Genomic DNA, 25,629 nt, shown 5'->3' on the forward strand with positions numbered 1-25,629 from the left:
AATGCATAAGGTACATGTTTTCTTTAAAAGGATTATAGCTACCCACCCAAACCCCAACAAAAAATGCATAATTTTCTATTACATTGGAATAATATATGGTAGCATTGATTGTCCAAGTATTGCTTTATACAGAATCTATTAACTAGAATCTCTTAAGAATAAGAACCTATCAAAAATGTCCAAAGATGTATATATACCTTACTTTATAAAGAACAGTATTTAAAAAGCTGCATGAATCAAATTTTTATACACTGAATTATAGTAAATAAACAGAATAAAAGTGTTTAATCCTAAAAGCATTGTTAATGTTTAAAATTCCCTTTGGAAATAAAATAATCAGTTTTAATTCATCTCAATCTATGTTCATAAAATCTATAAACTGGGTTTTCTTAAATACTCCTAGTCTATATTATTTTTTAATTATTTCTTTCTAGCGTTACAGCACATGTATCTTCCTATTTCAAAGAATTACTTATAAATATAGGGAAACTAGAAAGGTGTTTATAAGATGAAAAGAACAGATTTTTTTTAAAAGATGAAACAGTGAAAGCATTCAAATTCTATATTCCAAAAGAATATAAATGTCAGCCTCCTAGAAGTACTCTCCTAATTAACCAGCCCCTAAAAGAAAACTTTTAAAACAAGTAGTCTACCAATGGCTTGGATTTCTATATGGACATAGGAACCAATATACATCCAGTCTTGTTATCCTATCTAATAAAAGAGTAATATGCAAATTAACTATCACTCTACTACACCCACAAGCCACACCCATCAGCCAATCAGGAGTGAGTATGCAAATTAACCCAACCAAAAGGGTTGCGGCCATGGAACAAGCAGGAGGCTTGGGTTTCCCCGGCAATGGAGGAAGCCAAGCTTTCCGCACACCCTGGCCAGCCCAGGCCTCCACTCAAGGCTACATAGTTTCAATGATAGAAGATAAATAAATCCCAACAAAAATGGTGGCAGCCACAGAGCTGGAGAGAGCAAGAGGCTTGAGTTGACCCCAGCGATGGAGGAAGCCAAGCTTCTACAGCCCTGGCCTGCCCTGGCCTCCGCTTAAGGCTACAAAGTTTCAATTATAGAAGATAAATAAATCCCAACAAAAATGGCTGTGGCCACAGAGCAAGCAGGAGGCTTGGCTCCGCTCAAGGCTACAAAGTTTCAATTATAGAAGATAAATAAATCCCAGATACCAGGGCCTCTGCTTGGGTCGCCGGGGGGCATGGCCGGCTTGCAAACCACCACAGGCCCCTCGCCCAAGCCGCCCCACGCCCCAAGGGAACCCCCACCCTGATCCGCAACACCCTTCAGGGCAAACCAGCTGGCCCCCACCCCTGTACCAGGCCTCTATCCTATCTAATAAAAGAGTAATATGCAAATTGACCATCATTCCAACACACAAGATGGCTGCCCCCATGTGGACACAAGATGGCCGCCACAAGATGGCCAGCAGGGGAGGGCAGTTGGGAGGGACCAGGCCTGCAAGGGAGGGCAGTTGGGGGCGATCAAGCCTGCAGGGGAGGGCAGTTAGGGGTGACCAGGCCGGCAGAGGAGGGAAGTTGGGGGGGGGGGGGGCAGGCCTGCAGGGGAGAACAGTTAGGGGGGACCAGCCCTGCAGGGGAGGGCAGTTAGGGGTGACCAGGCCTGCAGGGGAGGGCAGTTAGGTATCAATCAGGCTGGCAGGGGAGTGGTTAGGGGGTGATCAGGCTGGCAGGCAGAAGTGGTTAGGGGCAATCAGGAAGGCAGGCAGGAGAGCAGTTGGGAGCCAGCAGTCCTGGATTGTGAGAGGGATGTTCAACTGCCCATTTAGGCCTGATCCTAAACGGACAGTTGGACATCCCTCGAGGGGTCCCAGATTGGAGAGGGTGCAGGCTGGGCTGAGGGACACACACACACCCCCTGCCCCCCCCCCCCCCCCGTACACAAATTTCGTGCACCGGGCCTCTAGTCAGGAAATAAAAAGGAATTGTCATAACAAGGATACCGTGCACAAAGGAATAATCACTTGAAGAAGTCTGGAGACTATAGAAAAGAATCAATTTAGGGAGGCAGGAAAAAAATCTTCGAAATTCTTTTAGTTTTCTAGACTTACTCTCCAGTGTCAGATGTGAATACCTCAGGGATATACAAATTACAGCAAGGCAATCCACTGAAGCAAGGGAAGAAAACATCAGAATTTCTATTTAGGATTTTTATTTAAAAATAAGGAAAATTTTGTTTTACTAGTATTTAAATTGCAGGGTGTCACATAACTGTCTAACATTGTGAAAGTCATGTAGGATTCAGGCAATAAGTAATATAAGGTTAGTTCCCCAGTTCCCCCATGCTACCAAACTTAGAGAAACCTCTCCCTACAACTACAATCTGCCCCTAGAGCCCAGTATTGGGACATGCTATAGTTGGGATAGGCCAGTTAAGTGGATTTACAATTTATGTTATCTGGTCTAATGGACAGGAGACTTTAAAAGATGCTTATAAAGAATCCTGTGGTTGAAAACAACATTAATAATGCAAGCACAAGCAAAAAAGATACTAGTGAACAGATAACTTTCCAACTATTTAACAGATAACTCTTATTTAAAGATTTAGCATTTACCATTACTTAATAAAATCCAATTTTCTAATTAATGTATAGTCCATAAATGCTGAAATAAGTAAAGGGAACATAGAAAGGCACAAGCTCATCATCATCATCAAACACATTGAGATCAAAACAATGGCAATAATGTACCCTTAATATGATGTGATGACAATGGCATTTACTTCTGTGGACTTTTTTCCCCAAACCCATAACCCCAGTTTATTCATGAGGAAAACACCAGACAAATCCCAACTGGAAGACAGTCTACAAAAAATAAGTAAATTAACTAGATGTGATATACTGTTCATACATCACCAACTACTTATTGAGCACACACTAAATGTCAGGTACTAGAGATATAAGCATAGTCACACAATTTCTGATTCAAAGGAGCTTATACTTTAGTGGTGAAGCAGACAATTAAAAGAGTAATAATGAAGAGGAGGGGGTGCATAATAATTGGCATAATTAGAAGTGAACACAGAGTTCCATGGCAGCACTTGGGCTGAGAAATGAGACACGGGACAGAGAGGATATCTAGAACAAGGTGCCATCTAAAGGATAAGAAGTTGGTCAAGCTAAATAGGAGGGGGTGTTCCAGACACAGGAACTAGTATGTACAGTAGTCTAGAGCTACATTATCCAACAGAGTAGTCACAAGCCAATGTGACTTGAACACTTGAAATATAATACTGTAGAACCTGAGTTCTTAATTTTATTTTATTTAAATTTAAATGTAAAAACTGAAGTAGTTCAGCATAGTTAAGATGTCATTTCTCCCAAAACTGATCTCCCCAAGTTTCAGAAAAATCATTCTTCCTGATGTTAGGACTTTTATAGTTACAGCAAACGAAACAGTGTGGTGGAGTGACAGACACATAGACCAATACGACAAAACAGAGAACCCAGAAACAGAGTCACACAAACATGCCTAACTGATTTTTAGGAAGGTGCAAAAGCAATAAAATGGAAGAGAAACAGCCTTTTCAACAAATGGTGCTGAAGCAAGTGGACTATATACCAAAAAGGAAGAAGAAGAAAAAGAAACAAGCGAAACCTCACCTCATATGCAAAAGTTAATCAAAAATAGATATGGGCTTAAATGTAAAGTGTAAAAGAAAGAAAAAAAAAAAGAAAATCTTCAGGACCTAAGGAGAGTAAAGAATTCATACTTGACACCAACAGCCTGATCATAAAAAGAAAAAGTAATAAAGTAGAACTCATTAAAACTTTTACTCTGAAAAACGATCTTGTTAAAGGAATTAAAAACAAACTACAGACTAGGAGAAATATATGCAAACCACATCTTACAAAAAAACAAACTAGTATCTAGAATATATAAAGAACTCTCAAAACTCAACAGAAAAAAAAAAATCTAATTAGGAAATATGCGAAAGGCATGAACAGACATTTCACCAAACACGCGTACAGATGGCAAGTAAGCACATGAAAAGATAGATGTTCACCAGCCTGGCCAGGGTAGCTCACTGACTGAGCGTGGACCTATCAACCAAAAGATATCTGTTCGATTCCTGGTCAGGACACATGCCCAGGTTGTGGGCTCAGTCCCCAGTGTGGGGTATGCAAGAGGCAGCCAATCAATGACTCTCATCATTGATGTTTCTCTCTCTCTCTCCCTTTCCCATCTTCCCTGAAATCATTAAAATATACTTAAATAAATAAATAAATAAAATAGCTTGGATTCTTGTACACAAAAGTCCAAAAACACATTTTCAGATAGAGAGATGTTAAAAAATATTTACTTCAATTTTGGAAACTTTTTTTTAAAATATGAGGAAAAACTAAGATTTTGTTTTTACAAAAAGTGAAATATCTTTAATTAAGTCACCTAACAACTGCCAATAAAATACAATCCCTTTCTAATAATAACTTCTTTTTCAAGATATCACTCTGAACTTCCATTTTCATAACTTATTTATCCTTAACACATTGCAGACGGATCACGAGAATTCTCACTTCATATTACACAGTGTTTTACGAAGTATCATACTTTAAAAAGATAATAGCTTGTAAGAACATATAATAAATAACTTCAAAATGCAATGTGTATTTAATTTTAAAGCATGCCTTTAACATTTATGTAAAACGTTTTTTGTACTCGTTCAATAGAAACTTATTTGGCCACTGGGTAAAGCTAGCAATAAAACTACTGGTCCGCAGTAGTTATACTCCTAAAACTTGACAAATACAAGTGCCTTATGTCATATCTGTAGTTTTCTTGCTCTTCTTCTGCATCTTAAAGTTTCTTGAGGCCCCAAATAATGTGTTAAAAAAGCCACATCTACTCAGTCAAGGGAAACAAAAGAAAAATAAACAAATGAGACTATGTCAAATTAAAAAGTTTTTGCATCTTGAAAGAAACTAACAACAAAAGGAAAAGACAATCCACTGCATGGTAGAAAATATCTGCCAATAATACATCTGATAAGGGATTAATATCTAAAATATATAAGGAACTCATACAACTTAACACCAAAACAAACAAACAATACAATTAAAATATGGGCAGAAGATCTGAATCAGGGGTCCTCAAACTTTTTAAACAGGGGACCAGTTCACTGTCCCTCAGACAGTTGGAGGGCCGGACTATAGTTTAAAAAAAACTATGAACAAATTCCTATGCACACTGCACATATCTTATTTTGAAGTAAAAAAACAAAACGGCAAAAACACCTGCATGTGGCCCGCGGGCCGTAGTTTGAGGACTCCTGATCTGAATAGACACTTCTCCAAAGAGAACATACAAATAGCCAATAACAAGAAAAGATTCTCAACATCACTACTCATCAGGGAAATGCAAATTAAAACCACAATGACACCAGGCTGGGGTTGATCAGTGGTCAACTCATGAACCAAGAGGTTACTGGTTTGATTCCTGGTCAGAGCACAAGCCCGGGTTGCAGGCTCCATCCCCAGTAGGGGGTGTGCAGGAGGCAGCAGATTGATGTTTCTCTCTCACTGATGTTTCTATCACTCTTTCCCCCTCCCTAAAATCAATAAAAACATATTAATTAACACACACACACACACAACATATTACCTCACATATCTCAGAATAGCTACCATCAATAAATCAACAATCATTAAGTGTTGCTAAGGATGTGAAAAATAAGGAACCCTCATGTATTCTTGTGGGATTGTAAATTGGTGCAGCCACTATGGAAAACATTATGGAGGATCCTCAAAAACTTAAATGTACAACTACCCTATGGCCCAGCAATTCCACATCTGGGTATTTATTCAGAGAGATCAAAAACACTAACTCAAAAAGAAGGTTTTCTCAGTTAAAGAAGTCAGCAATTCAAACCTATTAACTGTAAAATATACATGCAAAATCTTACATGCAATTTGAAGAAAAAATTTAAATAATACCGTATTGTAAAACCTACATTTTTTCAGAAAAAAATAACAAAGTATTACATATAGAAACAGCTAAAAAGAAGGCACACATTAATATATCCCAATAGCAATTATTCTGTTTATTTTATTTTTGCAATGTTCATATTACTATAAAAGTGGGGGAGTTTTCTTTGTCTTAAAGTAACAGATAACATGTAATTTTTATTTTTTAGTCTTATTTTTGAAGGCTGTTTTCATAAGAACTATTTTATAGTTCTAGCAATAAACCAAATTTAACAGTCAATAAATATACATTTCAAGTACATATCTGTACATGTGTTATATGATTTTATTTTAGTGCTTCTTTATAATCATGTCCCAGTTTTGACTACAAATTATACAAACTAACAATATATAAGGAAAATCATGTGGACACCGAAAAAGGCCAAAATGTCACTAGTTAAAACTTTAAAAATGTCATGTTATTCTCCCTCCCTTTTTAACTAGCGAATCTAACATCCTTCAAGACACAAAACAAAACCTTGGACTATTTAAATTTTCTCAAAATTTCCAAATCTTTATTTTGATCTTTTCCAGGTCATCACTCATATAATTCAATATTTTTACAATTAATCTACTCTACCTATGTAAAAGTTGTATATTCTTTAAATTTGTATGAAAAGTATATTTGTGTTAAGAAGAACCACAAACATGAAGTCAAACACAATAATGTATTGGTAGCTATCTGCCTTGCAAGATTATGAACTCTGAAGAAGTTATATCTGATTATATCTTATGGATTTTTTAATCACTATAAATTTCAGTGTCTAGGGTAGTATATGAAACATGGTAAGCATTTAATAAATATTTACAGAATGAACCATTTCTTAAATTAAGACAGAAAATTTCAGAGAAGACCTGATAGTGATAAAGCAGGCAACTAACAAAACAGTCAAGAGAACATGAGATGGCCAATCCAAACTCTAGGCAAATTAATACAAAAAATGAATCAATTCCTTCACTTCTAAAATAAAGTAAAAATTCCACATTTTGGGTTTCATACATTTATCTATAAATAATAAATAACTGCACTCAATTTCCCCTAAATTGACTTATTTAAGAAAAAATACATTTACCAAAACAATTATTTAAAACACTATTCAGGGGAAATACATAAAACCTTAAAAATGGGTTAAATTTGTATACGAGAAATGGAAAAAAACACACAACAAAACACATATTCCATTTTAAAATTAGTGAAAACATTTAAAATGGTAACAATAAATCTATATCAGACAACACAAACATGAAGATAATTAGTTGAAATATGAAAAGACAAATACTATTTCAAATAAAACTGAGGTTTTTCATGTCTTTCCAGATACAAGGATCTTCTGCCATCGTGTGGCCACTTTTGAAATTACACTTACACAATAAATTCCTATATCTGACTAGTATTTATTTCCCAATATTAGAAAGGATGAATCCAGTTGTTAACAGGTAAACATTCTTAGGAGAATTTAGTGAAAATGATCATGCATAGTTGCTCCTAGCTTCTCTATTCTTCTTAAGAGAAAAATGGTGTTCATTATAGCTCAAGGAACCACAGGACACACATTTACTTTTTTGTTTTCAAGACTTTTAGCAGTTATGACTATTCTGGGTCTCTACCAGTTCATGGCCTTAAGTTCTGTAAATAATCTTTCCTTATCTCTCCCCCATCTTAGGCATAACTTTATTAAATGGAAAAAGAAGCAATGATATTAAGCTACTTTAACTTGTCCTGAATAATCAGGAACCACAAATGCCCAATATAAGGTTTATAAAGATCAAAAGCTTATTTATAGCTATATAGCACAATAATCATAACAACAATCATAAACTGAAACAGCTATTCATTCATACATTCATATGCCTAGTTATTTGACAGTCTATTTAGAAAAAGCATGAATTAAAGTGCTTGGAATAAGCCTAGTACCCTAGGAAATACACTGAATTCTCAAATATCTATGAAATACAATTTAAGAATTCCCATAATCAGGGTAAATGCTTTTGCTTAAACCAGTGGTTGGCAAACGGCGCCGTTTGCTGCTCTGTTGCCTAATGAGTTTGCCGACCACTGGCTTAAACTATTAATCTTTATAAAGATTATAGTTCACACATTTGATTGGTTAACTTTTTTTATCTAACTGTGGACATCAGCATGTTTGGTCTTCATCCGAAAAATAGTCACACATTTTTCTTTTAAGAAAAAAACAAAACACAAAGCAAGATTTACTGAGCATCCATTATAAGCAAAATATTGTTCTAGGAGCTTCAAAGTACACAAAGATAGGTAAAACATAGTTTTTGTTCTCAAAGAACTTACCATCTACTAGTGCCAAAAATGTCAACAAATAACCATAAGATAATGTAGAAAGCATTGAGTACAAAAACACAAAAAGTAATGTTTTAGGAAATTAGAAAACATGGAGTTTTGCTTTTTACTATAAGAATTAACCAAGAAGCCCTAGCTGGTTTGGCTCAGTGGATAAAGCATCAGCCTGCGGACTGAAGGGTCCTGGGTTCGATTCCGGTCCAGGGCATATACCTGGTTGTGGGGCTTGATCCCCAGTAGGGAGCGTGCAGGAGGCAGCCAATCAATGATTCTCTCTCATCATTGATGTTTCTCTCTCTCTCTCTCTCTCTCTCTCTCTCTCTCTCTCTCTCTCTCTCTCTCTCTCTCTCTCCTTCCTCTCTGAATCAATAAAAATATATTTTTAAAAAGAATTAATCAAGAATAGAGTTGATAGTAAAGGATTAGAGCCGTTTTGAAAGACATTTTAGGATTTGACCAGAAAAAAACAGGAAAACATTTAGGCCAAATAGACAGTGAGAGTCAAAACAATTTAAGGCCACATTCAGAGAATGCTCAGTGGAATATGATTGGAACACAGAATACATGACAGAGAATGTTAAGATGTAGGGTAGGAGAAATATATTCAAATCATATTTTGCACAATTTTGAATTCCAGGTTAAAGAAAAGTTAATGGAAGAACAATGGTGGGTTTTTTAAAAAATATATTTTTATTGATTTCAGAGAGGAAGGGAGAGAAATAGAAACATCAATGAAGAGAGAGAATCATTGATCGGCTGCCTCCTGCATGCCCCCCAATGGGGATTGAGCCCGCAACCCAGGCATGTGCCCTTGACTGGAATCGAACCCGGGATCCTTCAGTCCACAGACCAACGCTCTATCCACAGAGCCAAACCAGCGAGGGCAACAATGATGGTTTTTGACAGGTCAATAATATGATCAAAGTTGTGTTTTATAAGCTGATAGTTAAGAGACTAAAGGCAAGATTATTTATGAAATTATTACAAACATCCAAAGGTAATGAAAATGGAGATAATAGGTCACAACTCTGATATGGTAAAAGGAAATAATCAACAGGATTTAGCAACTATTTGGATATGGAAGATAAGTGAAGGAAGAATTAAAATAATGAAATTACAAAACTTGATACATCACCCTCAAAGCTCTTTCCTAGAAATCCTGCCTTCTTCCTATCAATCTCCTTCCTCTCCCACACTAGAGCTTAGGGTTAAATACTGGTGATTTCATTCCCATTTTACTGATGAGGAAAAAGAGGCTTGGAGTGGTTAATCAAATTACTCAAGGTCACATAGTAAGTGGCTGAATATTAACCAATGTCAGATAATTATTGAAGTGTTAACTGATAATAGTTTAAAATGGAATCTCTCATAGGAATAGCTATATTTTTTAAGGAAACTCAAAAAGAATGGCAAGTTACAGGGTAGATTCATTAGTTACAGAACTGTCTAATCATAAGTTCAATGGTTAAGGGAAAAAGAAGTATTCCTCCATACTCATACGACTCATCATTTGCCCCACTACGAAAAGATCAGCATTCTCAACTTCGACTCTTTGGGGTACAAGTCTCATTCTATCTTGTACAGACTTGTAGCCCACTTATAAACGCCTTAACACTGACCATGTATTAATCTCTGCACCCCCTGAAAAACAGTAGACAGTGAATGAGTGAGCAAATAAACTCAGCCGGGCCACTCTGTCTAGTCCTCTCTGGCACAGTGTGCCCCAAATCCTCACACAGGTCAAGGCCTACATTTGGAAAAATATCTCTAGGCCCCACCTTGAACTTGTCACTCAAACCTATGCTCCTGATTCTGTGCTTCCTTTCCAATTTTTGACATTAATAATGTCCTCTGGATTATTCCTGACACCCAACTTGTTAAGTCCGTGGACAATGGCTGGATCCTATGACATTTCCACGGGTTCCCTAACCCACTGACTTCTTCCTCAGTTATGAAGGAAGGGCTTTCGGTTCCATGCAGTACGCATGTTAAATCATGAGAGGGCTCTCCTTTGACTGACTATCCAGTAGGCTGTGCAGAGGGTCTGAGAGATGGGGTCAAGTTCCCAATGCTGTCAGCTTTAATTTGTATATACTTTCCCAGAGAACCAGTATAACAAATAGTAATTAGCTCCCAGACAGCCCTGCAGGAAAAAAGTCTATTTAACCACAGTGCAGTTAAATAGTATACAAAAACAATTACATCTTATTTTTGCATTATAAATCTACCATATTTATGTTATATTATGAACTAAATATCTGCTTATGGTTAATTCTAGTTAACAATGTTTCAGTATCCAAACTAAAAGGAGGGTGAATTATCATTAATATCTTCCCAGTATTAAACAGAGCTTAATAAACTGGTGGATATCAAAGTATGGTAAGTAAAAAGCTAACAAACACATAATTAAAAGCAACATATGCATCTACTTCTATGACTATAGACTAAGACATAGTAAAAGTTTTTTAAAAACAAAAAAATCATCAAGATTTGGGATTCCAGTTATGCTTTCAGGAAACTAAAGATAAAATTACTAAATAATGATTTAAACTTTGTGTAACTTCACACTAGCCCTGTTACTATTTAAGAAAATATAGTTTAAAAATATACTTTAGTTCAACCTTAACATATGAACTCTTGCCACCCCTTAATTTAGGGTGTAGAGCATATTTTGATAGCATTTAGTTGAAAAGAATAGAACTAAAATAATTTGGCTTGTCTCATCTATCAAAAGTGCCAAATCTGAATTTGTTCTTCACATCAAACAGAAATTAAATTTTCTTCTTTTCAGACACATGGATCGACATTTGTAGATAAATCCCATTTAAAACAAATTTGATGTATGCAAATGCAGGTTTACACAAAGAAACAAATTATGGGCTGAATATTCCCTTTACAAAAGGATTCACTAAAGACTGTATTTAAATAGTAAGCTTGCTAATATACATAAAATACTGTTCCATTAAAAAAATCAATTTATAAACAACCTTTCAGAAATATACTCAGTATAAAAGTAGTTACAAAACTACCAAGCTTCAAAAGCTTCTACTATTAAAATCTTTGTCCCAACAGCTTCGTAAATTGAACAGGTGAAACTAATAGATTAAATACAATAGTTGAAAATGGCGTAGAAATGTGTATTATAAACCTGGCCGATGTGGCTCAGTTGGCTGGAGTGTGCTCCTGTACACCAAAAAGTGGTGGGTTCAATTCCCAGTCAGGGCATATATCTATATACTATTGTAACTGTCCTAATAATAACCATGAGACCCAAGAACCAAAGAACAAAGAATCTGCTTTGCCTCCTTTGTGGAGACAAGCAGTACAAAAGAAGAAAAATCCAGATTCCCATCAGTGTTGCAGTTTTGTTTTGTTTTTTCTTTTGCAGCTTTCTAAGAAGTGCTCTAAGATGTAGAACACAATGTCTGGGAAGAGGAAATCCAAAGCTGATGATCCAGAACTGGAGCATTTTGGACTAAGGGAAGCAGGAAGGACCTGAATGGCCCGTTGGCCATTACCTGCAGATACCTTCCTGTTCTGTTTAGAGTTCCACCTAAGATCAAATTCACAATCCCTGGAGTCTCCACTGAAGACCGAATAGATGTGGGGTCATCTGAGAGCAAACATGCAGCCTTACCACGTAGGATAGTGAGGCCAAAGAAGACATATGAAAAGGATTTAGCTGACTCGGGAAAATCTGATGGTGCAAAAGAGAGTCTGTTGTCTGAAAAAAAGGAACAGGAAGAAGGAGAAGAGGAAGACAGGAGGAAGAGGAGAGGGAGCCATTTAAGGAAGAGACGAGGATAGAGAAATAAAACAAAATATATACCTCAGCATGCATTCCAGAGAAGGGGAAGTACCATAATATACCTCTTTGAGGTGTCTGACTTCATTAGATTGAATTATAAAATTAGAATATAGTCACATTGCAGTTTACAAAGTCGCTTGAGAAATTTGAAGTGACTTACATGAATTAGCCAAGGTGTTATAAGCAGTCTGAAACGACCAGTATATCAAACTTGTACATATTTCCGAACGTTTAAAATAAATTTCTCACTTTGTGCATCTTGCTCTTAGCCTTGTAAAGGCATTTAAAGATGTTCATGGCATTTTTTAAAAGTGGTGTTAAGTATGATTATCAGTCAGAAATCCTGAATTATCTATTGCACATATCTACAACTTACAAAGGGAATAAATAACAGATAAACTGCCAAGGCCCAGCCTGGGAAGTGTGAGGCAGTGAGCAAGGTGACTGTGGACGGGTTGTAGTTTAGACGAAGCGCTGTGACGCCAGACCCACTGATGCTGCACGCTGTTGTTGCAGTGGCTGTGTATATATGCATGTATGTATTTGCCACTCCATTTACTGCCATTCTTAGTTTCGAAGGGGAGAAGTTCCTCTGAGATGTGTATAGATTTTTTTATTCAAAAGGATAGTTTTAAAACTAACTATAGACCTCTTTATCTTCAGAAAAGTAGAGCCACCACATCGAAGTCCAGAAACCTCTGCTGCTTAAACATACAAAAAAATAGCAGAATGTATACTGCACATTGTATGTTTCTAATGATTAAATGCTTTTTGAAAGAAAAAAAATACCTTTCATTTATATATATTTAAAATATATTCAAATAAAGCATAAATATTTTACTGTTTGAGAACTTAGAAGTCAAAATGCAAGTTTTAGAAATACTTCAAGTTCTAATGATTTAGGAGTAAAGAGCAAAAACATGTAAGATAAATATAATCCTCCCATGGGTATTAAGCTAGTTAAATCAACACACAATGGGAAATAGTATCTGAGTTCCTTCAGGCCCAGAAGACAAATTAGGTACCTTAATCAATACAATAATAATAATACTTTGACAGAAAAAAGGTGCTTAAAATAAAAATAAACTAGTAGGAGCGGGCACACTTGCTAATGTGTGTTCAGCACTGTCCAGGAAAAGAGCCGGGAGGCAGGAGTACCCATGACGCTTCCACTGCAGACACAGTGAGGCCTGATGGAAATCTCTCATGCCCACCCACTTCCTGTTATTTTAATTCATGTTTACCAGGCAACCTTCTAAACACTAATTCAGTTTCCCAGAAAGCTTCATAGTCCACCATTCCTTACTTGCAATTCTGAAGTCAAAGAAGTTTAAAAAAACAAAAGCTCTTTCAAAACTTATCTGGCAGCAAATCCTGACCCAAAATAGACATGAAGCCTTTATTTACTGTACTTAATATGAAGAGTCACATGCTTTACTGCAGAAATATTAATGTATTTTATTACAGGATATACCACCCCAGATTCCACTGGGTGTTTCTTAAAATGCAGTAATATGCCTTATTGCCTTTCTAAAATCTAGAAAATTCTGAATTTTGAGACATATGAAAGTGCGTTCCCTGGATCTACAGGTAAATATTCTGACTCCTGAAAAAGGAGAGCCTTCTTCTCAGCCTCCTGTCCTCTACCCACAGAAATGAGTAAATCAGCATTCCAATTTATACTTTAACACTACATACATATACATAGACTAGAGGTCTGGTGCACAGGATTCGTGCACTGGTGGGGGACGTGGCCTGCAGGGATCGGCCCGCTGCGGGAGCAGCTGCTCATCCGGGTCAGCTGAGGGGTGCTCCCACTGTGGGAGCGCACTGACCACCAGGGAGCAGCTCCTGCATTGAGCGTCTACTCCCTGGTGGTCAGTGCATGTCATAGCAACTGGTCGACCGGTCGTTCTGCCGTTCGGTCGCTGGGCTTTTATTATATAGGACTAGAGGCCCGTTGCACGAAGAGATTTGTGCAATAGGCCTTCCTTCCCTTGGTTTCCAGCACCGGTTTTCCTCTGGCACCCAGGACCCAGGCCTTCGCTCTGGCCAGAGTTTGCCGTCTTCATCTTCACTGCAGACTCCAGCCGGAGTTTGCCGTCTTCATCTTTGCTGCAGACTCCAGCTAAAGTCTGTCATCTTCGTCTTCGCTGTAGACTCCGGAGTCTGCAGTCTTGTCTTTGCTGCGGCACTCTGCTCCTGTAGATCCCTTTGCCACCCGCCCTCCCTCTCATAGCAGGCATCTTGCCCCGCCTGGCCACTCCACGCCTGAAACAGCTATGCGGCAGCCATCTTTGGCCTTCTAATTTGCATACTCACTCTGATTGGCTGTGGGTGTAGCAGAGGTACAGCCAATTTACATGTTTGCCTATTATTAGGTAAGATTCCATCAGATTCCATAGTGTGAATCTGATGCCAGTATCTGATTGTCTCTGAGTATAGGTAAAGTCTAATTCCAGACCTATAAGATCAATGACCAGGGCTTATAATCACTGCCCTGAGGGGCACATACCCACCTAGAATTTCTTTCCTAAGCCTACTGGTTTCCAAGCCACCAAGTGAGCCTCTTTACCAGTCTTGCATCCTCTCTGACTGACCTGCCAAAAGACAAACTAGCAGTTAACTAATCTGCCCTCCCAATCCTACCTCCCTGTCAGCCTTCATGCAACCTTCTACAATATTTAGAAAAAGATGAAAAATTAAAATACAATAGATTTTAAGTTATTAAGTAGCAATTTAATTTTGATCAAAATAAATTATTGGAGAATCAATGAATAGTATTTAAGTATGACCTCTAAGAAATTAAACATGAGAAGATCCTTCATGTTACTTACAAAGACTTAATACTATATCAGATGGCCCAACTGATTCTTTTCTGATCTCAGTTTAGAACCCTAACGAATCTAAATATGTCTTCTAGTGATTATGTAAAAAAGAGTAACTAAAGTTTAATTTTGAGTCTACACATTTTTTTTCAGCAAGACTTTATAGTTTTCAATGTTGTTTTGTACATCCTTTGTCTGAATTGTCCCTAAGTTTTTCATTTTTTATTTTTTTTTATTTTATTTATTTTTTTTTAAATATATTTTATTGATTTTTCACAGAGAGGAAGGGAGAGGGATAGAGAGCCAGAAACATCGATGAGAGAGAAACATCGACCAGCTGACTCCTGCACGCCCCCTACCGGCTGCCTCCTGCACGCCCCCTACCGGGGACGTGCCCGCAACCAATGTACATGCCCTCGACCGGAATCGAACCTGGGACCTTCCAGTCCGCAGACCGACGCTCTATCCACTGAGCCAAACCGGTTTCGGCAAGTTTTTCATTTTTTAAAAGTTGTATTTTATTGCTGAGAGTATTACAGATGTCCCCCATTTTCTTCCCTTTGCCCCCCCCCCCCCCCACCGCCACCTACCTCTCCCTCATCCCCCTCACCAGGCCTTCACCTTATCTATTGTCTGTGTCCATAGGTTATGCATATATGCTTATAAGTTCTTCATATTTTTATGGTAAGTGGTATTGATTCTGTTGTAATAAATCTGGTTATTATTTAACAGGAAAGGAGTAAAGAGAAGACTAGATAGTATAGGCGTGCCGTTTACACAGCTTTGCTAGAAAGCTGTAATTTAATACTCTCCAAGTCTGTTCCCCACTAATCACTAGGGAAAGGTACTGTACAACAGATGCAGATCCAGGAAGGTATGGGTGATACAGTATTTTTAACTCAGCTCCTAATAAAATTATATCTTGGAGGTAAAAGAGAACCTTTTGGTCTATCCCTAACTTCAAGAGTAAAATACTATTTCCCTTACTGAGACAACTGAAGTCCAAAGAAACTTTCCAAAAATGACACAGAAGATGTATGTGCCTGACTAGTACAAGAGTTTAATAGTTATATCGCAGCAACTTCCATTCTTATTTCATTATTCAATGTGTGTGTGTGTGTGTGTGTGTGTGTGTGTGTGTGTGTGTGTTGAGAGAGGTGTGTCAATTAGCATCTTGGGCTAATAAGCAAAAATAAATCATGACTTAAACATTTATCATGCTAGAGGTGTAAAAGATAAAAACTTGTTTAACAAGCTTTCCTTTCTCTTAGGAAAAGTACAAAAAGTGAAGAAAAAATCAATAGCTCAGATGTACAAATAAACTGTAGCAAGCATAATTCAAAGAAAAAAACCTATAATCATTTTACACTGCAAACGTTTAATAGCTTTTGGAACTTAATTTCCAAAACCTTAACTAGACTTTCATGAGGTAAGAACACAAGATTTTTGTCTATCTAGCTGTGGGATACAAATCATTTTATTTTTATAGGCCTTAGTTTTTTCTTTTTTAAGAACTGCAAATTTCTAGCCCAAGATGGCAGACTAGAGAAATCACAGGATCTTCTTATTTCTTCTCCCTCCCACAACCGCACTGAATTGATACTAGAGAAATTCGTTAAAGGAGTAATCCATTATGGCTAAGAGAACAAAATGGAGCCATCAGCAGCCAAGAGACTGCAACCAATTTTTCAAGATAGGAAGAGGAATGTAACAAAACAGCTCAGACAGGGGACACCACAATTTAGAACACAGAACAGAAAAGACAGCTGAAGATAAAGCCGAACTGCCATAACCAAATGAACACAGACTCCAGCGAGGTAAGGAAGTCAGGAGTGAAAAGCAAATCCAGGGAGATGAATTGAGACTCTGTAACTCGGAAAGTAATTTTCCAATCAACAAGCCTACCTATATGTAGAGTTCTCAGTCAGTTCTTATTGCTTAACTTGCAAATATGGACAGTTAACCAAATTCACAAGATATGTGAAACATGAAGAGACCAAATAAAATTTTAAATGTCCCCAGGAGAAGAGATAAATTAAGAAATAAAGAATGTTGCTCTTTATTATAAGCCCTCCTATACTAATTATTTTTTAAACTACATGTATACATTATTTTGACTTTTTTTTAAAAGTTTAAGTGAATTAACTGGAAACAAGTGAGAGATTACTAAAGCAGTGTGAAGCTCCCTTTGTTTTTTATTTATTTTATGTTTTTGTTAATCCTCACCCAAGGATATTTTGCCATTGATTTTTAGAGAGAATGGAAGGGAGAGAGACAGAAACATTGGTGTGAGACACATCGATTGGTTGCCTCCCACACATGCGCCAACCAGAGATCGAGCCCTGTAGTGAGGTATGTACCCTTGACCAGAATCGAACCTGCGACCCATCACTCTTGCATGACAACGCTCTAACCACTGGACAAAACTGGCTAGGGCAGAAGCTCCCTTTCATTCAATTCTAATACTCCCTACGTAAGATTTCATACATTTATTCTTATTATGCAACCATAAAATATATTTATTTCATAAGATAGTAAGTAAAACCAGTAAAATTAACATTATGCATATGTAATCCTTTTATGTTTAATTCTGTGCAAAAATTCACTTCAAATTTTTAAGACTACATGTATACATACATACACAATACAGACATCCCTACATACATATACAGATCTAGCATATTGATACTGTCATGCTATTACCATTATTTTAAATCTGTAAATTCAAATTTGTGACATCACCATTCAATAAACCATCACAAAAACACTACAATGAATAACATGCAGAATAAACAGTACAACTGAGAGGTCCCCAAATGACTGGCTCATACTTGGTAGATAAATCCCACACACACATGATCCATCTACTGAATAGAGAGGTAATTCATTCCTTTTCTCCCCAAATCTAAAACACAAACTACAAATCAGGATGTTCAAAAGCAACATAATGAGGTCCCCAAATTAGGTAAGAGAGGCGTACAATTATAAAAACTGCAAAATACCCACTCAACCCTAATTACACTAAGTTTAAAAAACTCTAAATATAGGTGACATGCAACTTAATCATACTTTTATCTGATGATCCACTTCAAAGTCATAAATAAGAAAAAGATGTCCCATGTGAGCTTCAAATGGGTGGTTACATTAAATTTGAAGTACTTCCTCCTCTCTAAAACAAATACCAAAAAAAATAAAACAAAAAAGCAACTGTTATGAGATCTAAACTATCACACAAATCTAAACAATTAAACATAATCAAGGAGGAAAAAGTATGCTCCTTTGCAGAAGTAGTTAGGACAGACAAACACAGAAGAAGAAAACAGAACAGTTCCCGCATTATGCTACTACCTTCATTCTCTTAACTCCTAAATGTTAGTGGTCTATCTGACCACCTTTCCCTATGTTATACCCAATCTGGGCACTTTCACCCACTCTCTGGACCACCAACTACAGGTAATATCTCCTGAGTGTCAGACCAATATATATCTCAGAACATCACTTGACTGTCCCACCAGAACTGTTAACATAAAATGTACTATTCTGGTTATTGGTATCATGGTCTAAAGCCTGAGAGTTATTCATTCTATTTCCTCCCCCTCACTAATCCTTCATCAATCCCCAAATCAAGTCCTATTCTACCTTAAAGAGGATAACACCTAATCCATACTTTCCATCCTCACCTCTGTCTTGGTGCAGGCACAAATATATTTAGGATTATTACATCTCTCCTAACAGTTCTCCCTATCTTCAGTCTGGCTCATTCTTCAATCATTCCTTATATTGCTGCTAAAGTAATCTTTCTAGAATATAATCTGAATCATTTCCACCACTGCTTAAACTCTTTCAATGATCCAAAATAAAAACTTAGTCCTTAGCAGAATATCCTGTCTCTTGCTAGCTCTTTAGCTTTATCTCTTCTTAGTCTCCCATATAACACACTAAGTTCCAAACACATCACCACAGATCTGGGGGAATCATACTACTACTTACCTCTGCATATGTTATTCCTTCTTTCTAGAAAGTCTTTTTCTTGACACAGTCAAGTAACTTTGACTTGCTCAAGACTCAGCTTTGACATCGCATGTGGCCTTCAACTTCCTCCATCCCCTCTTGCTCCCATAACAGTTAACAGACAGCCTTTTATACTATAGTAGAGGCCCGGTGCACTTGGTGGGGGTGTCCCTCAGCCCGGCCTGTGCCCTCTCGCAGTCCGGGAGCCCTTGGGGAGCAAGCCTAAGCTGTCAGTCGGACATCCTTAGTGCTGCACTCGCCAGCCGTGAGCCCAGCTTCTGGCTGAGCGGCACTCTCCCTGTGGGAGCGCACTGACCACCAGGGGGCAGCTTCTGCGTTGAGCGTCTGCCCCCTGGTGGTCAGTGCGTGTCATAGTGACCGGTGGTTCCACCATGTGGTCAATTTGCATATTAGCCTTTTATTATATAGGATTATAATTAGAGGCCCGGCGCACAAAATTCATGTGCGGGTACAGACCCTAGGCCTGGCCTGCGATCAGGGCCATCTTCCCCAGATGCCCACAACTGGCCCCACCCCCCGCCACCACCCACTCCCGGTTTCCCATTTGCCATCGGGTGATTGGAACCTGACCGCCGGGGGAAGGGACCGAGAGGTCAGCTGTTCCCGCCTGCTCGCCGGCCCTGGCCCCGCCACAGGTTGCCCTCTGTGTGTGGGGCAACTGGTGGGGCGGAGGCCTTGGCCTGGCACCACCCGCATCCCCCACAACCCACCCCCGGTCCCCCATTCGACAGCGGGCGATCGGAGCCTGCCAGCAGGGGAAAGGAAACAAGGGGGGGGTCAGTGCGCCCCATAGTGACTGGTCGAGGGGTCATTCTGGTTGTTCCACCATTAGGGTCAATTTGCATATTACCCTTTTATTATATAGGATTGTAGATTATATTCTACTAAATTTTGGACACCATGAAAATAAAATAGTTATTATTCATTTTTGTGTCCCACATGACTAGCACTTTACCTGGCAATAATAAGTGACCAATAACTATTTATAGACTGTTTAAGCCTTTTTAGATTTTCCCAGAAACAGAACTTCCACTATAAACATCCCCCAATAGACGTAGAGCAAAGCAGCCATTTAAGAAAAAGCACAGAAGCCAGTTAAGAAAGCAATAGACACAAACAAATGGGACAAAAAGAGAAAATTAAACACATGGAGTCTCTTCAGAGCAGCTCCTGGGAGCTCACTGTTCTCTACTCTGTCTCATCCTATCACAAACATGTTTTACTTGCTATTTAATTTTCAATGCCTATTATGATTTCCCAGAAAGTAAGTTCTTCTCTCCACAACTGGGTAAGCACAGGGAGAAAAAAAGGAATGCACTGTCTAAATCAGCTGTACTTCAAAACTGAGCTAGTTAACACTTTAAAATGCCATAATAAATAAGACCCCTGAGCTACCCAGCCCCAACTCCACTTCCAATAGTTGCCTCCTACAAGACTTGAGAGTAAGATCACAATAGATGTTTTACCAACCAGTTACCAAACGTTCTCCCTAACAGATTCTCAACATCTCATCCTGAATTCACAATCTTTCTCTTATGGTAAGGAATTCTATAAAATCGCTATTTACTCTGTAAATATGCATTTACAGTTTTATCCTAAAGATAAAAGGAAATGGATTTCTCCTACCTACCCCAAATGGTTCTTGAACAAAAACTTCCCAGCTGAATTCCCTCTAATATTGGCCACAGTTGTCCGTGACGACAAACCAACGAAATAAAAAAACTCGCCTCCTAATACTGTGGCCTCTAATATTCCCAATCCTTCCCCTTTCTTTTTTCCAGTGGTACCCAACTTTGCCCGTTAAGTAAGACACATTCAGAATCATTAAATTCATAAGTCGTTTCAGAAGTGTGTGAGAGAATCCCAGAGACCAACTCCATGTAGCACAGTAAGTCCACAACTGTGCCAGTCTCAATTAGCTTGATATAAACATAAAAAGCTTCAAGCTTGTAATAATACTCAGATAACATGTACCAAGTTTGTAATCATCATTTACCAAAAACAACAGAAGTCCATTCCATAACTAGTATCACCAATATAATAATCATAAATCAGATGTTCTGAGGAACACAAGGGGAAAACGACTTAGAAGGCTGAACGAGGAATACCACTCCCCGTACTGCTGCCCTAGCCAGGTTTTTCTCCCCTCCAAGTCATTAGACTCTTCTCTACCTCATCCTTGGAAAAAAGAAACTGGCTCTCTTGATAGAATCCACCCTACTTATTCTAACTCCCACACTTAGACTGAGGTGCCTTGTAATTGTGAGAATTATTATTTTATCCAAATAGGTAATTAGATTTAAACTCACCTTTACCCAATTGCTAACGATAAGATTCTAGCCCCATGGAACACACTTTTGTTCATTTAAAAAAAAAAAAAAAGTAAACATGCTAGATCAATAACAGGGAAGAAGGGACAATGCTTCCCTACAGAAACATTTCCAATTAATAAATTCAGAATAAAAGAGAGAAACAAAGTCACATTGGAACACAATGGCAAGATCCATCAGTGAATGTTAAAATTAGTTGGCCACATTTAAGGAGAAGAAACAGGATATCTGTACAGCCTCAGAGTATCTCCCCCACAATATGTATTAATTTCAAAAAGGAAAACAGTAACTCTATAGTGGAGAAACTTGCATATGTCACCTTAACCAAGTGATCACAGTTAACATCACCAGTAATAAGTAATTGACATAATGTGCCCTCTGACATGATGTATTGAGGAGGGCAGGTCGCCCTGGTGGGACCCTTCCCAATAATGCATATAACCAATCTAATCAAGAGAACAACACATCAGACAAACCCAAATTGAAAGACATTCTACAAAATAACTGACCAAAACTTTTCAAAAAAGTTATGAAAGGTGGGCAAAAACAACAGAGGTAAGAAGAGATTGAGGAACTGTCATAGACTAGAAGACATTAAGGAGACAGGATAATTAAATACAATGTAGGATCCTGGATTGGATATTGGAACACATTACGAACATTAGTGGAAATATGGGCAAAATGTGAATAAAGGCTGTAGTTAACAGTACTGTCGCAATGTTAATTTCTTAGTTTTGATTATTGGTTGTATAAAATGTTAACTCCAGGGGAAGCTGAGTGTAAGACGTGTGGGAACTCTGCACTGTCTTTATAACTTCTGCAAATCTAAAGTAATTTCAAGAGAGTTGGGGGGGGGGGGGAACCCACGCAAAAAGCTGAATTCCTGATACCAAGCCACCTAGGTTGAGCAGCACATGTTTTACTTACCCAGTTTTTTTAATGCCTCAGTCTCTCCTCCAGCCTACTCCCAATTTATACTGAGTTCCTATTCCTTCCCAAAGAGCCTCCAAGTTCTTAAACTTTAGGACCTCTCCAAGTGTCTTTACTTCTTCCCAACGCAGAGCTAGACTCCCCTCCTGTCCTGCCACAAACTGGCCTGGCTTGAAAGATGTGATTTAAAAGCCTTAATATCTTCTATTGCCATTAACAATTTACAAAATGCTTTTTAAAAACATTCACATGCAAAAATTTAGAGGTGTATATTGCAACTACTGTTATTTCACAGATAAGGAAATAAGACAAGAAAAATGAAGTGATCTGACATATTTAATAAATGCCAGAACCTGAATCCGAATCCAGTTCTGACTCCAAGACCAAGTTACCATATTAAAAGATACCAGTCTGCATATAAGGACATTCAACTTCCTTGAGTAGACTCCAGGCAGGCTACTGACATCTAATATCCATGATATTGAGGAAAGTTCTAAATTTCACCTTTGTCCTAAATGTCCCTCCTGCCAGCCTCGAAGATTCTACAATCACGAATTCTGGGATTCAGTGACAAGGTTGTGTGTTCATCCCAACCTTTATGATTTTTTTTAAAACAGACTTCAGTCATCTCTTCAGCCATGAATATTTTAGGCTGAAGAATCGCTCACCTCTGTTCTAAAAAAATTCCTTCATGCTTTCAAATACCTGAGATGTCGCTCTAATCTCCAATTCCATTCATTTCTTGATATTTACACATCAGAACTAGAGGCAATCCTAGGAGGGTCCTGAACCCCACCAAATACTCTGAATATCCTTTCCCTTCATTAAAAAAAAAAGGGGGGGGGAGTCAACAGGTTAATTCCTAATGCATGTGTCTGCTTTAAATTTAGTGCAACGTTGCAGGGCAACGTGACCTGAGACTCAGGAGAAACCAACTTTCACCTGACGTAATTGACCAGCCTTTTCCCCCTTCACCGCGTGTCGTCCCCCAGGCTTACCTGATTTCTGGATCAGTCAACTGAGAACATTATTAAGGCCCACCAAGGTGCTCTGAGGTTTTAAAAAAATAGGCATTATGGAAGCAAGCCTCTAAGTTTGCAAACTTACAGGTACTGACAAAACCATTAGCTGATTGACAGGCGCTTGCTCGGTGCGGGGCACTGGAGGGGACTTAAGCTCCCCGAGCACCTGACGGTGATGGATTCACTTTTTGCAACCTCCCTTCCCACCCCCGCGGCGCCTGCACCGCAAGGAGCTCGCTCAGCCCCAATGAACTGCAGACGCCGACGTCCCGGCACCTGGTCCAGCGAGGAACGGGTGGGAGAAACGGGCGGGCTGGGGATGCAACTTGGGGGGTAACTTCTGAACAGCTCTGCGCCGTTTAACTCAAACGGAACAGGCGGCTGCCGCTGTGTGGGGCCCGGGAAAATCAGGTGGGACAGGCGGTCTTCCACGGGAACAAACCGGGACACCTGGGGGCGTCGGGGGGGACGCTCAAGGGTGGAGGGCGGAGAAAAGGGGGCAGCACTTGCCTCCCATTCCTGCAAGAACCGCCGGGCCTCGTCAGCACCCACCGCCTTGTGTCGCCTAAACTCGTCCTTCACGTACTGGTCGCCCAGGGCCTTGAGGTCGGGGGGCAGCGCGCGGTGCAGCAGCAGGATGCGCCGGTACAAGGCCCGCACCCGCGCGACGTGCGCGGCCGGCATAGCGCCGTGCGTGCGCCTCGGGCCGCAGACCGCGCCTGCGCACGGGGCGGCGCGCGCGCGGCTCGGCGCCGGGGAGCCGGGGAGCCCGGAGCCGGGCGGAAGAGGGCGTGCGACCTCTAACCGGTTTGGTCCGCCCTAAAATCAGGACCTTCCGGAAACGGAGCGACGGCGGCGGGCGGGGCCCCGGCCGGTCGCTGTCTGGGCGGGGCGTGGAGTCGGGTCGGAGCCACTGAAAGGGCAACGTCCGGATCAGAGAGGACGCCAAGGACACAATCGGCCTGAGCCAGTTGTCACCCCACAGCCACACCCCATCATCTTTTTACACTCATCTTCCTCTCTGCCCTCCTGATGAAGGCCTGAGAAATCCTTCCTCGAAATCAGCCTCCTCCAGGAAGCCTGCCATGCTTACCTGGATGCCAGAGGGATTCGAGTGGGATTGATCTTGTCCATCCAGGAGCCTACCAACCCTCGCACTTGGCACAGTGCTGGGCTCCTAATTTGTCTCCTGAAGGGTGTGACCTCTTTCATGTCATTCAAGTGACCCGGAGCCAGTTTCATGACCTCAAGTCAAATTGGCTGCAGAAAAATCATTGGGAGGCATTCTAAAAGTATTGTTTCCCGGGCCAGGATGCTGGAGATTCTGATTAGTCTGGGATGCAAAAGTCGAATCAGGACGTTTACAAATTTCCCACCTTGTGCAAAGGTGATGCCGAGGGTGTGGCCGGTTTCCAAAGCTGACAGCGACCCGGCCTGGTTCTGTCCGGTCACACCTTTGGTCCTTCAGCAAATCCTGATGGTTCCACCAACAAAATAGGCAGAGTTCGACCATTCCCACCAATTCCTGCTCCACAGTTGTCTCTTTAACTGGACAATGCGGTGGCTCCTTGGATTCCTGCTCCTGGCCATGACCAACTTCGGTCATTTCCCACCTAAACTGTAAATCAGATGTCACTCCTCTGCTCCACAAAATCCTCCAGTGGTTTCTCATCAGAGTAAAACCCAAAGTCTCTCCGCTTCTTAGCTCTCTCAAGTTTCTCCTACTGGGTTGTCCCTAGTTGGCCAGCTATAGCCACACGGGCCTTCTAGTTCCTAGGTCATCTTTGAACAGCCCAGGCACACTCCCAACTCCGGGCCTTGGAACTTGCTGTTCCCTCTCAGCTCATTACTTCAGGACCCCTTCTGATGACATCCTCCCTGGCGAGTGCATTTGAAATTGCCACGTGCCAAGAACTCCCTAACCCCCTTCTCGGCTTTATTTTACTCCGTAACACTTACACATTTTACTTGTTTATTATCTGTTTCCCCCACCACGACCCTAGAAGAAAAATTCCATGAGGGCAGGGATTTTGTGACTTTTTAAGAGGGTCAGGTGACTCATGACCTGTTGGTGATAAAGGGGCAAGAGTGTAGTAATCACTGAGATTCCCTCCCAGACCCCAGACTCTTGCCTGTGCAAACTTTTTGAAAGACAAAGACATGTATCCTGCTACCAAAGGCAGCGACTTACTCATTTTATATTATCCTATTCAGGGCCTACCACAGTGCCTTACAAATAGTAAGCACTCTTAATATTTATTACCTTGAATGGACTTTTTCATTTTGCTTAAATTTAGGAAAAATATTTATTTAAAAGAACACAGACCATTTTCAAAAAAATGAATTTAAATTGGTATT

At 39.6% G+C, this 25,629-nt stretch overlaps 1 protein-coding gene across 2 annotated transcripts in view; it reads right to left on the minus strand.

Annotated features, from left to right (window-relative positions):
* Positions 1–24,050, minus strand: part of SDHAF3 (succinate dehydrogenase complex assembly factor 3) — a 42,563-nt gene extending 18,513 nt beyond the window's left edge. The window contains exon 1 of one of the 2 annotated variants that reach the window (XM_079786288.1): positions 23,824–24,050. In XM_079786288.1, the coding sequence (XP_079642414.1) occupies positions 23,824–23,955 (132 nt within the window). In that variant the 5' untranslated portion in view covers positions 23,956–24,050. Of the gene's footprint in view, positions 1–23,781 lie in introns of both variants that reach the window. The other variant, XM_079786287.1, reaches the window with a different exon arrangement.
* Between the last annotated feature and the right edge of the window lie 1,579 nt (positions 24,051–25,629).

Source organism: Cnephaeus nilssonii, assembly GCF_951640355.1.
Source record: "Cnephaeus nilssonii genome assembly, chromosome: 12".
Lineage (NCBI taxonomy): Eukaryota > Metazoa > Chordata > Mammalia > Chiroptera > Vespertilionidae > Cnephaeus > Cnephaeus nilssonii.